The sequence below is a fragment of the Panthera pardus genome, unplaced genomic scaffold (assembly GCF_024362965.1).
Source record: "Panthera pardus isolate Hobbes unplaced genomic scaffold, ASM2436296v1 HiC_scaffold_11, whole genome shotgun sequence".
NCBI classification, from domain to species: domain Eukaryota; kingdom Metazoa; phylum Chordata; class Mammalia; order Carnivora; family Felidae; genus Panthera; species Panthera pardus.
The window spans coordinates 69,824,533-69,840,897 of record NW_026526666.1 but is presented as its reverse complement, the minus strand read 5'-3'; the positions used below and the strand labels follow the sequence as shown (position 1 = coordinate 69,840,897).

Below are 16,365 nucleotides of genomic sequence, written 5' to 3'. Positions count from 1 at the left end.
AAGATAGAGTACCTGGACTATTCTGCATGGATTTCAATGGAAGAGGGTACGCCAGAAGGGACAAATGGTTAACACTTTCCTTGGAAACAGAACTTGTTGAAGGAGAGTTGTTTTTGAAACTAGGAAGAAAAAAAATGTAGGAAGACAGTGAAGTAAAAAAACAAAACACAACAAAACAAAACATGCTTAACTTCCCTGTTTACACAGGGAGGGGGGAGGTGTCCTAATCTTACCAAGGGGTTGATAGGTCCCCATCTGGAGCCTGTCCATAAACTCTGTTTTATCATGGTCCACTAGCGGGGGCTGTGGGTCCTTAATTTATTAATTGCACAATCATTTGATGAAAGCTTCCTCAAGGCGTAAGGCTCCACAATCACACTGGTCCCTGGCTCACCTCCTTCCCTTGGCCCACGACGTCCTCTCAGCCACCAAAACCCAGCTCAGAAGGCTGTGCCCCTTTGAATGAGTTCAGTTTGTACAAACACTTTGGAAATCAGTTAGGCACCAGGCAAACAGATGGTATTATTGCATAGAACTAATAGTGCTCCTCCTCTGCTCCCAAACACCCCGCTAGAAGTTCTACTAGAGCGCTGACAGAATTTGGTGCTGAGCACTGACAGCCTTGAGCTCTCTCTAGTGTTCCTACAGGCCAGGACTGTTGCCTGTTCATCTCTGCATCTCCTATAAGCCGCGGCACAGCATCAGATACCCATGAAGTATCAGAAAATGTGCTCTGAAGTGAAATGATATGAAACAATGCACACTCTTAATGTCAGGTGCGTGCATGTCACCTGTAACAAGGTACAAGTAACAAGGACACGCGCTGAAAGAAATGTGAGTACACCTCTCCCTACAGACAATGCAGTGTAAGGCTATTCAGTTCTATGAGTTCTCCGACAAAGTCCTTCTAAGAAAAAGCCCCATGACCCAGGAGATCCTAGCCAGAAGTCTAGTGCCTGCTATAGGATTGGGCAATGTGTTATTTTAGAGGAGAAAGTGAGTACTTCCTTTAAGTTTTCAGACAGACCCCAGCTGGTGTGTAGGTTCCCAGTACTTCCACTGCCTCCAGCCCTTACCTTCCTCTTGGTCAGAGCTCGGTGGTCTACCATTTGTGTACTGGTGGAGCTGGAGCTGGAGGGGAAGCACAGTGTTGACAGGGAAGGACGTGAGCTTGGTATCAGGAGACCAAGGTGAGAGTCCTGACTCAGAGATTACCAGACACACCACCAAGGTTATGCCAAGCTACTCTGCCTCTTAGAGCCCCAGTTTCCTCATCAGTGGGGTAGGTTTTAAAATAACACCTGCCCTTTCCAGCAACCCTGTGATGACCCAATGACACACTTGGTAAATCTGTGTGGGCACACGTGTATGGAAATACCAGACAGAAATACATAAAAATGTTAACACTACTAAAATTTGAAAAGGTGCTTAGTATGTGCCAGGCACCATGCTAGGTATTTTACATACATTACAATAATTCCAATTCTTACAATAATCCCACGAGGTAAATACTTTGCCATATTTTAGGTGAGGAAAACTGAGGCTCAGAGGTTAAACGATCTACCAAACATCAAACATCTAGTTAGCGGTTTAGCGGGTTCAAACTCAGTGCTACCTTTCGAGTCCAGGATGTTTCTAATCTATATAGTAGTTTTCTCTGTGTGATAGGGTGATTTTTATTTTCTGCTTTATATTTTTCAGCATTTTCCAAATTGTATATAATGAAACGTGTTACTTTTTAATGCTCTTATTGTTTTGGCCAAGTTTTATTTTCAATAAAATACACAATAAATTTTCTCCGACACAAATTGCAACTTAGAATCTGATCATACAATATTTAAAAATGTATGTAGATTTCTCTGTATTGAAATTCAACATTCAGCGAGGAAAAAACATTTCAGGAATATCGGTGCCCTGAAGATGTTATTTTTATAATACTGGAAAACAACATAGAACACTATTTTAATTTTTATCTTTTTTAAATGCTAATTTTTTTAAAAGGAAAAATTCTGTAAAAACCAATATGACAATATGATGCAATGAGCATTTGAGCCTGAGAGATACCAGTCTCAATCCTGGCTCTCCAGCACTGTGTGCACTCTGGTAGCTTGCTTGGCTTCCCTAAGTATCCGTTTCTTCATGTAACAAAAAAGGTCAGAGTAAGGCCCGGGCTGCCTGCACCACCAGGCTGTGTGAGGGTCAAAGAAGACACAACATAAGAGCACTGCTGACTTACTCATTCGGCAACTACCATATTTACTGGGTACCTACAGATTGTCCAGTGCTAGGCAGTGAGAATACAAGAAAAGACACGGTCTCTGCCCTTAGGAATTTAAATCCACTGGTGTATAAAACAATTTCAGTAGAGTGGGACAGGTGCTATGTGACAGCAAGTAGCAGGTGCTGTGGAGCAGAAGACAGTCATCAAACTCAGCTTGGTAACTAGAGGAAGGAACAGCTAAGCTGACATCTGGGGGATAAATGGGAACTGGCCAGGGTGGGCCTGGGGAGAGAGACAGACAAAGAACATGTGCTAAGCCTGAAGAGAAGCATTATGGCTGGTCAGGGCAAATCAGAACTCCCGGAGCAGCTGAGGAGGCACTGAGGAGATTCACCTGGGTGGGACTGCAACAGCAACAGATGTTCCTGACAGGCAAGTACCCATCATCCACAGTTCTCCCCACAGGTGACCCCAAGGCCTGCCTCTGAAAGAACTGTCATTTCTCCAAACTGTCCCCCAAATCACCATATCTGTTCTCCATGTTTTGACAGAAACTTCAGAGAACCGACCAGCTCCTGCATCTGCTGTGTGATACCAAAGGAGATCATTTCCCCGCTAAGAACACGACTTTGCTGGCTAACTCAGCTCGGCAAATTTAGCTCACACTCCTCTCCCAAGTACTTGAGAGTTCTCTTCAAAGACTATGGTTCACTCCTCTTCCCACCCTGTGAGAGTTATTTGCCTCAGTCACAAGGGCTTTCCAGAGAAGGAACAGTGGTGAGAACAAGGTGATGAGTACAATTATTTGTAGTGATGCCTTCTCAGTCACCAGCTGGTGGAGGTCCCCAAACAATGGAGACCGGAGGAAATGAAAGGAAGGGGGTGGGCACTCTTAAGGAAGAGCTAAGACTGACACATGTGTGGCCGAGGAGCAGGCACCGAGGATGGGTCTGGGGAGCTGGAGCCCAGGACGCTGACGTCCCTGAAGGAGTAGTACTCGCAGCCATGGTGCACACAATGATTAGTGACAGCAGGCACACTTATGTGGTGCTCTTCATATGCCAGGCAACGTCCCAAGTATTTTACAAACACCGCATTTTACATATCCTAACTTATTTCATCTTCACAACTGGAGGAGATAAGTATAATTATTATCTACATTTTACAGATGAAGAAATTGAGCTACAAAGAGATTAAGTAATTAATTTGCCCATCGTCACGTAGCTAAGTAAGTGGCAGAGCTAGGATTTAAATCTAGATGGACTGGCTTAAAAGTCAAGCTTTTTACATTATTACATTATTATAAGCATATTTAATATTACTTCATATATTAAATATTATTAATATTATATTTAAACATTAATGCTGAAAGGCAGGAGGGTAAAGTTAGCCAGGCATCAATAAGAATGCTTTTATTTAGAAACCTTAAAAAAAAAAAAAAAAAAAGAAACCTTAGCACAGAGCTTCCCTACTGATGTGCTGTGAATGAGGTATTGATCCCCTCACCGGGCTGAACAATATCATTTTCTGTGTGTGCTATGATGTCAAAAAGGCTGGGCAGCCCTGCACTAGCTTACATAAATACAAAAGCATTACTGCCACATTATTATATTAATCAGAAATCTGATTTATCATAAGTTTCTCTGTCTTACTTGGAGATAACTTTGCATTTTATGCTTCCGCATATTATGGAGGATGAGCTACAAACCAGTCCAACCACGTTATTTCATGGCAGTTCGGGTATCAGGTACACAGCTACGTTCTTCTTCCACCTGACCTATTAGTTGGTTGATTTCGTTTCTGATGGATCATTACTGTGTAGGGGACAAGGTCAAGGAAAAGTACACTCCAACAGAAGCTAGTCAAATTTAACGCATGACAGATGAAAGGAGCCACCTGTGAAATCATCTCACTCAGATGACAGTCTGGGAGTGTGATTCCAAGGGGCTAGGGTAGTTCATAGGTTTTTCCCAAGAGTGCTGTGTGCTGCAAGGCTGGCCAGCATTAGGCAGACTGCAGATTCTCATTCAACTGCTGTGGAAGTGGGCAGTGTGAGCCCCCCCCACCCACCCCCCCACCCCCCCACCCCGGTGCCAGCAGGGTGGTCATTCACAACAGGCCCCCAACAGGGCTGTGACAGCAAGATTCCCAGAGGCAAAGGGTCTGGAGTCAGGCCCATCTTCTTCCTCTGTTTTGACTCTGGGATCACAAGCACTCTTCAGAGCTGTCACTGCATCTCCTGGTGGAAGGAATGATCAGAGGAAGGGTAGAGCGGGTAAAGGGAGTGTGTGCTTTAGAAAGAGCAAGCAGGAGTGAAGGACTGGATTTGGGTGAGCAGGTTAGTATAAAAAGCTGAAAAGGGCAGGCTGAAGTCAGATCACGCGGGCTTATTAACGTGGCCAGCGAGACCCTCCAAGTTCCCTATCTACTTTGCAGCCTCCTCAAGCCTCAGTCCTTCTTTCAAGTAAAAATGAAGAGTTCAGCTTGTAATGCAAACAATCCCACAGGCGCTTTGCCTTGAGACAACCCGGGTACGTCAGCATGTACAGAAGTGCTTTGTGAGCGTTTCCATTCTGTCACCCAGAATAAAAAAAGATGTGTACTCCAGGGCTGAGATTCACTAAAATTAATACTTTTTATTGCTTCATCAGGACATTCTTAAGTGAAAATGGCATTTTGTAAGAAGCTGGGAGTGTAGCAGTGAGGAGTACAGAGGCTGCTAGCACATCTTTGTGCCGCTGCCTGGACTCATGCTCACACACTAGCAGTTCTACACACCGTTGCTTTGCAACAACAAATAACATCTTAGTGCTATTCTGAAAACAGTTTTGACCTTGTAGATACCCTGAAAAGGTTTCAAAGACACCCAAGGTCAGCAGAGCACACTTGTGAACCACCATTCTAGGCAGTGGGGAGGGACTGGGCTATGAAACTGGCTGTGATATGCAGAACAGACTGGAGGCTAGACTGAGTCTGGGAGAGTAGAGAGAGGCCGCCGCAATAGGCAGGAGGGCAAGGAAAGCCTGTGACCGAGGCAGGGACAGAATGGGAGAAAGAGGCGAGGGGATGAAGCCGCACAGGCAGAACTGGTCCTAGTCCTGCCAAGCGACTGGAGATGGTGGAGGAGTCCAAGATGACTACCCTTTGAAGGATGGGATGGGGCCTATTTTCTCTCTGTCCCCACTGCCCAGCAGGGATCCAGCACAGAGGAGGACCGCAGTATATGTTTATGAAGCTATGTTTATTAACTAAAGTCAGGTAACCCTAAGAGCAGTGGTACCACCAAAGAAGGGGAGAATTCAGGAAGGGTTGCTGGTTGGGAATGGGGAAGGCCACTGGGAAGCTTCAGATAAATAAGGGTGACACATGGCAGCAAAGGAGTAAAAAGCTCACAGATCAGACTAAAATTATTCTCAGCCAACCCTCATCTGACCCAATCTACAACACAGGCATTATTTATAATCTGCCAGGCATGATGAAGCCGCAGGTATTCAAGAACACTTCAGGGGCACGTGGGTGGCTCAGGTGGTTGAGCGTCTGATTTTGGCTCAGGTCATGATCTCACAGTTTGTGAGTTTGAGCCCCGCATCAGGCTCACTGCTCTCAGTGCAGAGCCTGCTTCGGATCTTCTGTCTCCCTCTCTCTCTGCTCCTCCCCTGCTCGAGCTCTTGCTCTCAAAAATAAATAAAACATTAAAAAAAAAAAAAAAAAAAAAAAAAGAACACTTCAGAGTAGCATCATATGTCACAAATATTATGCAGTAAAAAAATAAAAATAAAAATAAATAACCCCAAAAGATACATCTCAAGCCATTATTAACAACGGTTACTTTAAGAGAATGAAATTGGGTGGGTACAGAACTTTACTTTTCATACCTCTGTTTTATTGGATTTTGTTATTTATGGTACAGTTGTTTTACTTTTATAAGTAAATAAATATGTTTTACTTACTGTGTGGTTTTCCTTGTGACCTTCTCGGCCATTGTATTCTGGTAGAAATGTGCTCGTCCCTACTAAGTAACTGTTTTAGGCATGCCAGGCAACCCAGTTAATCCTCGCTGCCCCCTGAATACTGAAATCTCTGACCCACCCTTCCCTCTGGAAGTATCAGGTAATTTCCGCCCGAAGCAATCTAAAAGGTTAAGTGAAATGTGCATCCGTCTTACCTTGCCCAACTTCTGAGAAGTAAATCCTCTGTAAACTGAGATGAAATAATGAAATAATGCTCCTGACAGAGGGCCGCTGTCTACCAGCTACTGCAGCATTTTAATTGCCTCTGGAGGGTAGCATTCTTCAGTTCTTCACTGGCTTTTGCTTCACCTGGCATGAAAATCTTTAAAAAAGCAGAAATAGAAAAGATATAAAAGTCTGACTTCTTTAAAATGACTAAAGAAGATAAGGCTCACTCTACATGTTCCCCCAAACCTATGTGTTATACTAGTAAGTAGATATACACAAGGCCATCACAGATTTCCCATCTGTGGGAAAATTAGACATTTGAGTGTTTGAAAATGTTGACACCAAGCATTTGGAGATTTAACAAGGGTCTGAATAAAAGTTGTCAGATTCTGTTTCCACTGTGGGAGTCCAGACCTAGGCCTGGATGACGGTTCTGGACAGCTCTGGTCGCCGAAGAGCATCTCGCAGAAGGTAAAAGCTGACACTTCTCTGTCGTCCATGTTTTTAGGGATGAATGAGTTCTGGCTCTATCTCTTAGTGGCCAGGTCTAGGTCTCACAGGCAGCAGGCAGTGGAGCCAGAAAAGGTAAGAGTAGATGCCGAGAGCAGCAGGTGGTATAAACACGAGCAAGGTTTTATGCCCAATGCATAATTATTGCTAGTTTTCCATCTGATGTCATTTTCTACATGTCCACTGCTATTTTCAAACTCGCGGCTCTAGTTATCCTGTATCAAAGCTGATTTGTCAATTTCTCTACAAAATGAGTCCCTACTTCCCTTTTTTCCCAGTGGAAAAGCTCTGACCATGCAGTTTAAATCTGAATTCTGAGCCCCTGTGCTAACATTTCTAAAATGATTTTTAAACTGGAAGCCGGATATGTTTCACCATTACCTCAAATCACGTGTCCCAAAAAGGACTTGTCCCAACCCCCATCCTTCCTCCTTTCCCTTCTTCTCTATCAGATTATCTCACCCTGTCAGCTGCCCACCCACAGAATGTTTCTAAATCATTTCTTTTTTTTTTGTTTTTAACATTTATTTATTTTTGAGACAGAGAGAGACAGCATGAATGGGGGAGGGTCAGAGAGAGAGGGAGACACAGAATCCGAAGCAGGCTCCAGGCTCTGAGCCATCAGCCCAGAGCCCGACGCGGGGCTCCAACTCACGGACCGCGAGATCGTGACCTGAGATGAAGTTGGACGCTTAACCGACTGAGCCACCCGGGCGCTCTATGTAATTTCTGATGTCTCTTTCTCCTCTAACCTCCTTGCTCCAAATACTCACATGGTCAGGCTTTCTCTCAGCCTGGTACGTTGCTTCTTGAAAAGAACATCTATTCATCCTTCAGGACCTCTCATGAATTACTGAAAGTGGTTCCACAAAGTACAGCAGTCCCTGGCTCTTTTTTACTTCATCCAGCATTTCATCAAATCCATGGCATGCTATGATAATACACAGAGCTGCTATTCACATGCATGTGTGGCTTGCCCACTAGGCCATAAGCTCCTCAAAGGCAGTGACACCCCTTTTTCATCTTTGTATTTCTAGTATCTAACAGAGTATCTGGCACAAAAAAGGGCTCTAGTAAATATCCAAGTTACTTCATCCATAAAATACTTCTTTATTGTCCAAGAGAGAATGTTGGCACATACAATTATCCTTCCTACTGTACTTTTTATTCCCCAACAAATCTCTTTGGCCCAATAAAACTATTTCCAGGGCCCAAAGCAGCTCAGGTTACACTCCCTCTCCTTACAGCCACACCTCCAGGGACAACCTTGACCATCTTTGAACTTCAACTCTTTGTCTTTAGTCTTGCCATTGGTTGCTTCTTGTTGCTTATAGTAGGACTTGGCCAATTTTTAAAAAATGTTTATTTTTTATTTTTGAGAGAGAGAGAGAGCATGCACAGGTGGAGGAGGGGCAGAGAGACAGAGAGGGAGACACAGAATCTGAAGCAGACTCCAAGCCCTGAGCTGTCAGCATAGAGCTCGATGCAGGGCTTGAACTCATGAACTGTGAGATCATGACCTGAGCCTAAATCGGATGGTTAACTGACTGAGCCATCCAGGAGCCTCGCCATTTTTTTCCACAAAGAACCAGATAGTAAATATTTTAGGCTTTCTGTGTTACATGGTCTTTGTTGTGACTACTTAATTTTGCCTTTGTAGAGTGAAAGCAGCCATAGACAATATGTAAATAAACAACTGTGGCTCTACTTTTGCGAAGCCTTATTTACGGATGCTGAAATTTGGATTTTATATAATTTTCCCATCACAAATATTAATCTTCTCTTGAATTTTTTTCCCCAACCATTTAAAAATGTAAGAAGTATTCTTTAGTCCACACAAAAGTGGTGGTGAGCCAGATACGACCTGTAGGCCAGAGTTTGCCAACCCAGTTTACTTTCCCCTCCCCTCAATACACACACACACACACACACACACACACACATACACACACACACACACACCTCTGTTCATTCCTACCTCTAGTAGGTTTATAGTAAAAACAATCTTCAGAATTCCTTTATGGATTTTGTGTTATTCTGCTGTCTGGAACTACTCAAGGGCTGGGGAGGTAGGAAGTACATGGGCTTTCGAGCCATTAGGGCCTAGATTGAGATTCTGGCTTTCGCATTGACTAATGAGGTTGTCTTGGAAATAATACTTAACCGTACTGCTTCACTGTCATCATCTATAAAGTGGGGGCAAGAATACTTACGCTGCAGGCTTGTTGTGAGAATTCAATAAGTTAATGTATTTCAAGTTCATGGCACAATGGCTGGCACAAAGTAGGCACTCCATAAATAGCAGATATGACTCTAGCTTGAGATAAGGCTTCCCCAGATTAGCTGTGGCCCTGGACAGCACTCTGTAAACCACAACTGTGCAGCCAGAAGGAATAAACTGATAGCAAAGTACAAACGCAGAGAGATAGAATTTGGAGGTTTTCAGATTCATGACCCAGGATTCTAAGTGCCTGGTTGGCCCTGATTCCTTCTGGCACCATTTCAAATTCCTCTGGGCCTCTTTTCCTCCTCAGAAAGAACTTCTGTCTCTCACACTGCCTGACTCTTCTCAGCATGGCTTACCAAATACCCTGATGAGCTCTGGAGCCCTCTCCTCCTTCCTGGACCTCTGCCTGGGATAGGGCTGGGAAAGGGTGAATGTGGTCAGACCATACCTACACACATCGGCTTGCCACTGAGTCTTATATAGGATGGTCACCCAATTCTCTATCAATTCCTCACAAACTTCCTGCCTGTATAAGGAATGAAATTTTTCCAGAGTTAAGAACTAATTTTCCTAAAGAAGTTTTAGAGCAAAAAAGCCAGTCTACAAACAAGGGATCCATCATATTACTTTCAAGTAATATGAAAACATCCATGGAGGACCAATAAGACTAAAGCTTGTGTTATCTCTGTGCTTGGTCCAAAACCCCAAATATGAGCCTGTTACTTCCTTGCTGCAACACGTCTAATGGGTATCCACCATCGCTGGAATAACCAAGCTCCTGTGCTGTCACTCAGGGCCTCCACAACCTTGCTTCAGACTACCACTCCTGCATTGTGTCCTACCACTCCTCTACAAAAATTTTGACCTACAGTCCAGGCAAAATGGATGATCTGTTTCTACCTAATGGCCCTCAACAATTTCCAGCTCTCCACACTTGTGCATAATCTAATCACGGCATCTGTAACATTTAATTGTACACCTCCCCTTAGACTGTGAGCTAAGGACAGGGTGAAGACTATGTCTAATTCCTCTCTGGGTACCCTACACCTAGCACAGGGCCTGGCATGGGGCAAACACTCCATAAATGTTCATGACTGAATGAAAACACCTGAAGTTATTCTTCCCTTAAACTGTTTTAGTTGGACTCTTATTAGCAGACTAAGCAGTCTGGGTCACTGCCAAGAAATAGAAAAACCAAAAAGAAGGAAAAGAAGCATGACCAATGTGATCCAAGCAACGGAAAATAGGTTTTAAGACCGAGGTAAAAGAAACCAAGGCTGCTTAACCTAGAGAAGAGGAGAGGAGGCCTAACTCGATTCTGGCTTTAAGTACACAAAAGGTTCTCATGAGAAAATCTTGATCTCATCCTGCCTTTAAAATCAGAAGGAAATTCTCCATATTTATGGACAATGGAACAAGATGAAGTGGCTTAAGTTAAGGTCAAAGGGGTTTAAACTGGAGAGAAAGAAGAACCAAATTACGTACTACTTTTCCAGAGATACTGTTATTGTACTTTTTGGCAAGTGAATTGGAGGGGTCTTACTTGGCACTTTTGTTGAAGGCTGTGCAAAAGGGAATAAGTATGCTGCTCTGTTCCTGTTTATCGTGACAGAGGTGGTGAAACCACAAGTCAGGTGAGATTTTCTAATGAGCCACTGACTTTTACCTGACCCTCTTCCTATAGGCATTTTCTGTCATGTTACACTTTGCAGCTCTGTGATAGAACTATCTATTATTTCAAAGTTTCCTGATGAGGCAATGGAAAGAAAGAGAAGGCAACAATGTCAGAGTAAGACCATAGGAAAAATGGCCCTAATAAATATACTTTCTATAAAAAGAATAGCTAACTAGACATTGATAATAATTGTTAATATGATTAGTATTAAAGCTGACATTCATTGAGCACCTACTATATGCTGGGCACTGTGCTAAGTGTTTGAAATGAGTTATCTCAATCCTCATAACAACCCTATGAGGTGGATAATATTTGTATCCCCAATTTACAGATGAAGACACTGAGACCCGGGAAGGTTAAATAACTTCCCCCAGTCACACAGTTAGCAAGTGATAGAGCCAGGACTCAAACCTAGTCAGTCCAACTCTGGAGTCTATACACCTAGCTACTGGCAACCAGAAGAAGCATGAGAGGCTGGAATTTAAAGCCTAATCTCTGGGAATCCAGGTGCATATTCTCAGCCACTTCTTTTAAAGTTTATTTATTTATTTTGAGATAGGGGGAAGGCAGGTGCAGAGAGAGAGAGGGAGAGAGAGAATCCTAAGCAGGCTCCCTGCTGTCAGCACAGAGCCCGATGTGGGGCTCAATCCCACAAACTGTGAGATCATGACCTGAGCCGAAATCAAGAGTCTGACGCTTAACCGACTGAGCCACCCAGGCGCCCCAACTCGGCCACTTCTTTATACTACCCCAACCCAGGAAGGGCAAAGCAACACATGACATTAGCAAGAGAAGAGATCTCAGAAGTGAACCCAAACAGATCCAATATTACAGAGGAAGAAGCTGAGATCAAGGCCTCACAGATGATAATGAGCAAAACTAAGACCAGCCTAGTGACTCTGAGTTAGTCCTATTTCCTCCACTACAGATTCTTGTTCAATGTAAGGGTGAGAAAATGAAGGAACAGTCTCTGCCAAATGGGTTCCTTCCCCAGACACTTCTGTAATAACCTGCGAATCTCACATTAGAACTTAGGCCTGAAATGTAAGGGTGCCAGCAGCCTCTCTAAACTGATTCTGAGATTCTACTAGCAAAGGACGGCAACATGCTTGGTTTATGGTGCTACAGCAGCAGACCTGGACCAGGCAGCTTCCATATTAGGCTGGTGATTCACAGTTTAAGCCTGAACTAGACTATTCCAACAGACTCCTCATTGATGTCCTCCTTCTGGGACATTCTTTGCTCCAGACTAGCCTCCATTATGCAACCAGAGGAAACAGAACCCTAGTCATGGCATTAGGAGCCTTGCAGCATACTGGAAAGAACATAGGTGTTTGAAATCCAACACTCATCGGTTTGGACCAAGCTCTGACACTTACGAGCTACCTGACCTTGGGCAAGTCACTTTAATCATTCTGAGGTCTGGCTTCTTCATCTTTAAATTGGGGATAAATATCCCCACATTATAGGATTGTGAGGATTAAATAAATTACAGTGTGTAAAGCACCTAACATATTGCAAGCCATAATGCAGAGCAGACCTTCAATAAATGTTAATGTTCTTCTCCCAACTTCCTTCTACATTTTGGCCACAATCCATCATTTCAGCTTATTTCCTCTCCTTACCCATTCCACTCCTCTCCTCCAACACACACACACACACACACACACACACACACACACACACACACACCTCTGTTCATTTCCATCTCTAGACCAGTGCTCAAACTGAAGCTTCTCATAGGAATGAACTTCCTCCAAAGCCCAGCATAAATTTCCACCTTCAAGAATCCTTCTCTAGACCCCCTTTGGTCATGTTGGGATTGATTTCTCCTTTTCCCAAACTCCCACTTTGTTTACATTCCTTACTATATTTACCACAGTCAGTCTGATTTCAGTTATTTATGTACTTATCTATCTTCCCAACTACACTGGAGGGAGAAGGCTCTGAGAAGACAATTACTTACAGAAGGGCAGGAAATGTGTTGTTTTCCTCTGTGTATATTTCTCAATACCAGGGTTTTGTACATAGCAAGAGCTCAATATGTGTTCATTAAATTGAATCTTGCCATCCTTGACTGGGAATCTTTACAGAAAGATCCTGGACTGAGTTTATTCTAAAACTTTGCATTTACTACTTGACTTGATAAACATGATAAACTAATACTCATTGGCTTGCTTCACTTTTTTCATCCATTCTTTCAATACACTCTGGATTCCTCTTAAGACATCTCCCCAGGTTATAGGGATACATTGTTGGGAGGACATCTCTTACTCACAGAGGTAGGGGGATCTGCGAGCAAACTCTTTGGAGAACCATTCTATCTCATTGGTTAGGAGAGGACTGCCATTTCCACCATATTAAAAACCAGAGTTGTGGAATCAGAAAGTAGATCTGAATGATTTCCATCTGCCTCAGTTTCCAAGTCTATAAACAGAGTTTTAAGGTGTTACATATAAAGCATTAAAATAGTATCCACCACATAGTAAGTGCTCAATAAATGTTAGATATTATATTAACAAGGTCGGTGGACTGAAAAAAACAGAGTCAGTACTTTCACTTTTAGTACTATCTCTGCCACTGACTGATTCCTTGTGCAGTCTTGATCAAGTCCTTCCCCTCTTGGGGCCTCTCCTCATCTGTAAAATCAGAGGTAGAACCAGATGGTTCCCAAACGCCTCTATCTTCAGTGATGTGTATTTTTCTATGATCATCAAGGAGTCTTCTGTTCCATGTGCTCAAGCTGTTGGCAAGGAAAAACGTGGATTTGTAGCAGCTCGTTCCCAGATGGAAAGGGCCAGGGACAATGCCAAGGCCAAAGGCAGGACAACAGATTAATAAACCACCTGTGAGCCTTCCCCTGCATGATCTATATCATACTCATTTCAGGTCCTTGAACAGAGCACCACCTCCCTTCCAACAAAATTCACACCAAAGGCAAGAGAACAATAATATCAATGAAGAATCCTGCCTTGTACAGAATTCCTGCACTTTCTTCCCTTTGATGCCTGTAAATTAGGGCATCATCAATCTAAACAAGGGCTCTCCTTAGCACAAAGAGAAGGAAAAACACAAAGGCCCACTCTGAACCTGAAAGCTCATAAAACAAAGACCAAAGCGAGTACATAAAAAATGTCAATGACTCACTCAACCACAAACACTGCAAAGGCCTACTATGTGTCAGGAAGAGGAGGGATGAAACAGACATGGTCCCTTACTACCAGTGTACTCAGGGTACACATGAGGTGATATACCCCAAGGTAGACAGTAATCAGAGCTATATTCGAGGTTCAGCCCCTGCTATAGAAGATGGGAAGGGGGGCAACTAATCCAGCAAGGGGAAGTTGCTGAGAAGGTCACATGAGACAAGCCTTGAAAGACAAGAAAGGAGGAGGGAATGCCAGGAAGAGAGTGCAAGCAAAGAAACATACAGGGAGTATTTAAGCAACAAAAACTAGTTTATTTTGACTGGGGCATGGGTGCAGTTTTGGGAGAACATAGGGAAACAGGGCAGGAGATAGGTTTGGGAACAGATTATAGGGCGGGGAGGGGAGAACTGTCTATGCAGCTGAGGAGTCCAGACTTTATATAGTAAGCAATGAAGCCGGCCAAGGTTTCTGAGCAGAGACATAACATGATGAGAACATTGTCTTAGAAAGATCACATGGGCACCCATGAAGAGGATGCAAAAAGAACCACATTACTAGATTACTATGGGACCCCATAACAGGAGGCCATATACACTTCCTAAGCATATGCTAGAATCCAACAGGTCCTGTTCACAGAACTTCTCTCTGCCATGGTTCAGCTTCATGCAATCTAAGTTTAAGAGGTGCTCTCTTGCCAGGCCTTCTAACCATCAAAATCTGCTACAGCACTAGAGTAAAGGCTCCCCGAAGTCAAGAACACAATTAACTCTGGGATCACACAAAGGGAAGAGCTGAGGTGGGAGAAATTGGGGAAGGGGACAAAGTCTTGAACTGGTCTGGCTCCACATGAACATCCAACCCCGAGTCTCCTCTTTACATCACTTCCAGCCTGGCCCTTTTTAGAGGGGCTGAAGCAAAGGATAGTAGGGCTGAAAGCTGCAGGCGGATGGCTGAGGATCTAGAGCGACAATATACATCAACTGCCCAGGGCGCTGCTTGGCACGTAAGCCACGGTCAATAAGCATCAGTTCCCTTCTCATCCTACAAGTCAGTTCCATCTACAAAGTCCAGTGAGGGTTCAAGACCTAGGTGACCTCAACTCTTCCCCTGGGGCCTCTCTAAAGTTCTCCCCTCCAAAATGACCTAGTTCCTAGAAATCACAGCTACCATGTATTCAGCACCCATTCTGTGATAGGTGCCATCCTGAGTGACACATGTAATCCTAGTCAACCTTCACAATGACCATATGTATTATGCCCTTTTTATACCAGAGAAACCACAGCTCTGAGAGGGGAAATGACCCAAGAACGCACAGCTAGGAAGTGGCAGGTGTGAAATGTGAACCCAGGACTACCTAACCCAAAATCAAGCACTTCCAACATTTTATTCGTGTCACCTGCGCTGGGCTCTGATCTGCTACTGACCACCTGACGGTAGCCTGGAAATCCCGAAGAAGAGATTACTCCTGACATCATCTCCCCTCACTGTACAGCGACCCACACATGTCAAGAGCTTTTAGATGAAAACAGCTAACTTTAAAATAAGGTAGGACACACACGGAATAAACTCCTCACGTGAAAATCTATTCGTGATGTTGGACTGCCTGCGCCTTGAGCCCAGCCATACAGCAGGGTAGGGGCTGAGTTTCAAACTGGCCACTGACTGAGCTCCGACCTCGGACACCTGTCAATCTAATCTTGACCCCAGGCACCGGCGGAGCCCCGACCGGGGACACACGCTGCGTCCTGGGCTCGCCACAGACGGTACCCCGCCAGGTCACAGACGCGGTCCCTGAAGAGAGCCCTAAACAAGCGTCCCCTCAACATTCCCTTCACAGCACGATCGGATCGTGACCTCGGGCCGCTCTGAAGGCCCCGTCTGCCCTGTCCCAGGCACACCGACTCCTTCACAGACCCCCGCCCCATTTTGCTCGGAGGGATACCTCGCTGGGGCGGCTTTACCTCAGCTGACTCTCTGCGGGACCGGTCGCGCGCACCCACCTGCAGGTCGCTCCGAGAACGCGGAAGAGGCGGTACTAGAGCCGAGGGGCGGGCCCGACCAGAGAGGGGCGGAGCTGCGCGTGCGCCCTGATGGCTACTCCCCGGGAAAGGGTGGGAGCGAGCTAAGTAAATTGAGACCAAGTGAGGGAGAGGGGTGTAGAGATTGCCGGGGCAGGGGGTGGGGCTTAGCTCCTTTGACAAATTTTTTTCGGAGTGAAGGTCGGGAAGTCAAGGAAGCGACAGGAGGGACGCGGCCAGGCAAGCGGCTGGTGTAATTAACATTCACCGGGAGCTTCTGTGTGCCAGGATGGAATTTTTAAAGTGCCTATTGCATGTGGGGAAATGCTGCCAGTCTTTTCTAAAACGAGGGCTGATTCTGTAAAATTTCTGAAGACGTTTGCGTAC

At 44.5% G+C, this 16,365-nt stretch overlaps 1 protein-coding gene across 8 annotated transcripts in view; it reads right to left on the bottom strand.

Annotated features, from left to right (window-relative positions):
* Nucleotides 1-16,037, bottom strand: part of MKNK1 (MAPK interacting serine/threonine kinase 1) — a 40,833-nt gene extending 24,796 nt beyond the window's left edge. Inside the window, exons 1-4 of one of the 8 annotated variants that reach the window (XM_019449421.2) lie at nt 15,961-16,037; nt 6,387-6,553; nt 1,077-1,131; nt 13-119 (exon numbers count right to left, since the gene is read on the bottom strand). In XM_019449421.2, coding sequence (XP_019304966.1) covers nt 13-28 — 16 coding nt within the window. In that variant the 5' untranslated portion in view covers nt 29-119; nt 1,077-1,131; nt 6,387-6,553; nt 15,961-16,037. Of the gene's footprint in view, nt 1-12; nt 120-1,076; nt 1,132-6,386; nt 6,554-15,902 lie in introns of those variants that run through there. The other 7 variants (XM_019449427.2, XM_019449419.2, XM_019449422.2 and 4 more) reach the window with 7 other exon arrangements.
* Between the last annotated feature and the right edge of the window lie 328 nt (nt 16,038-16,365).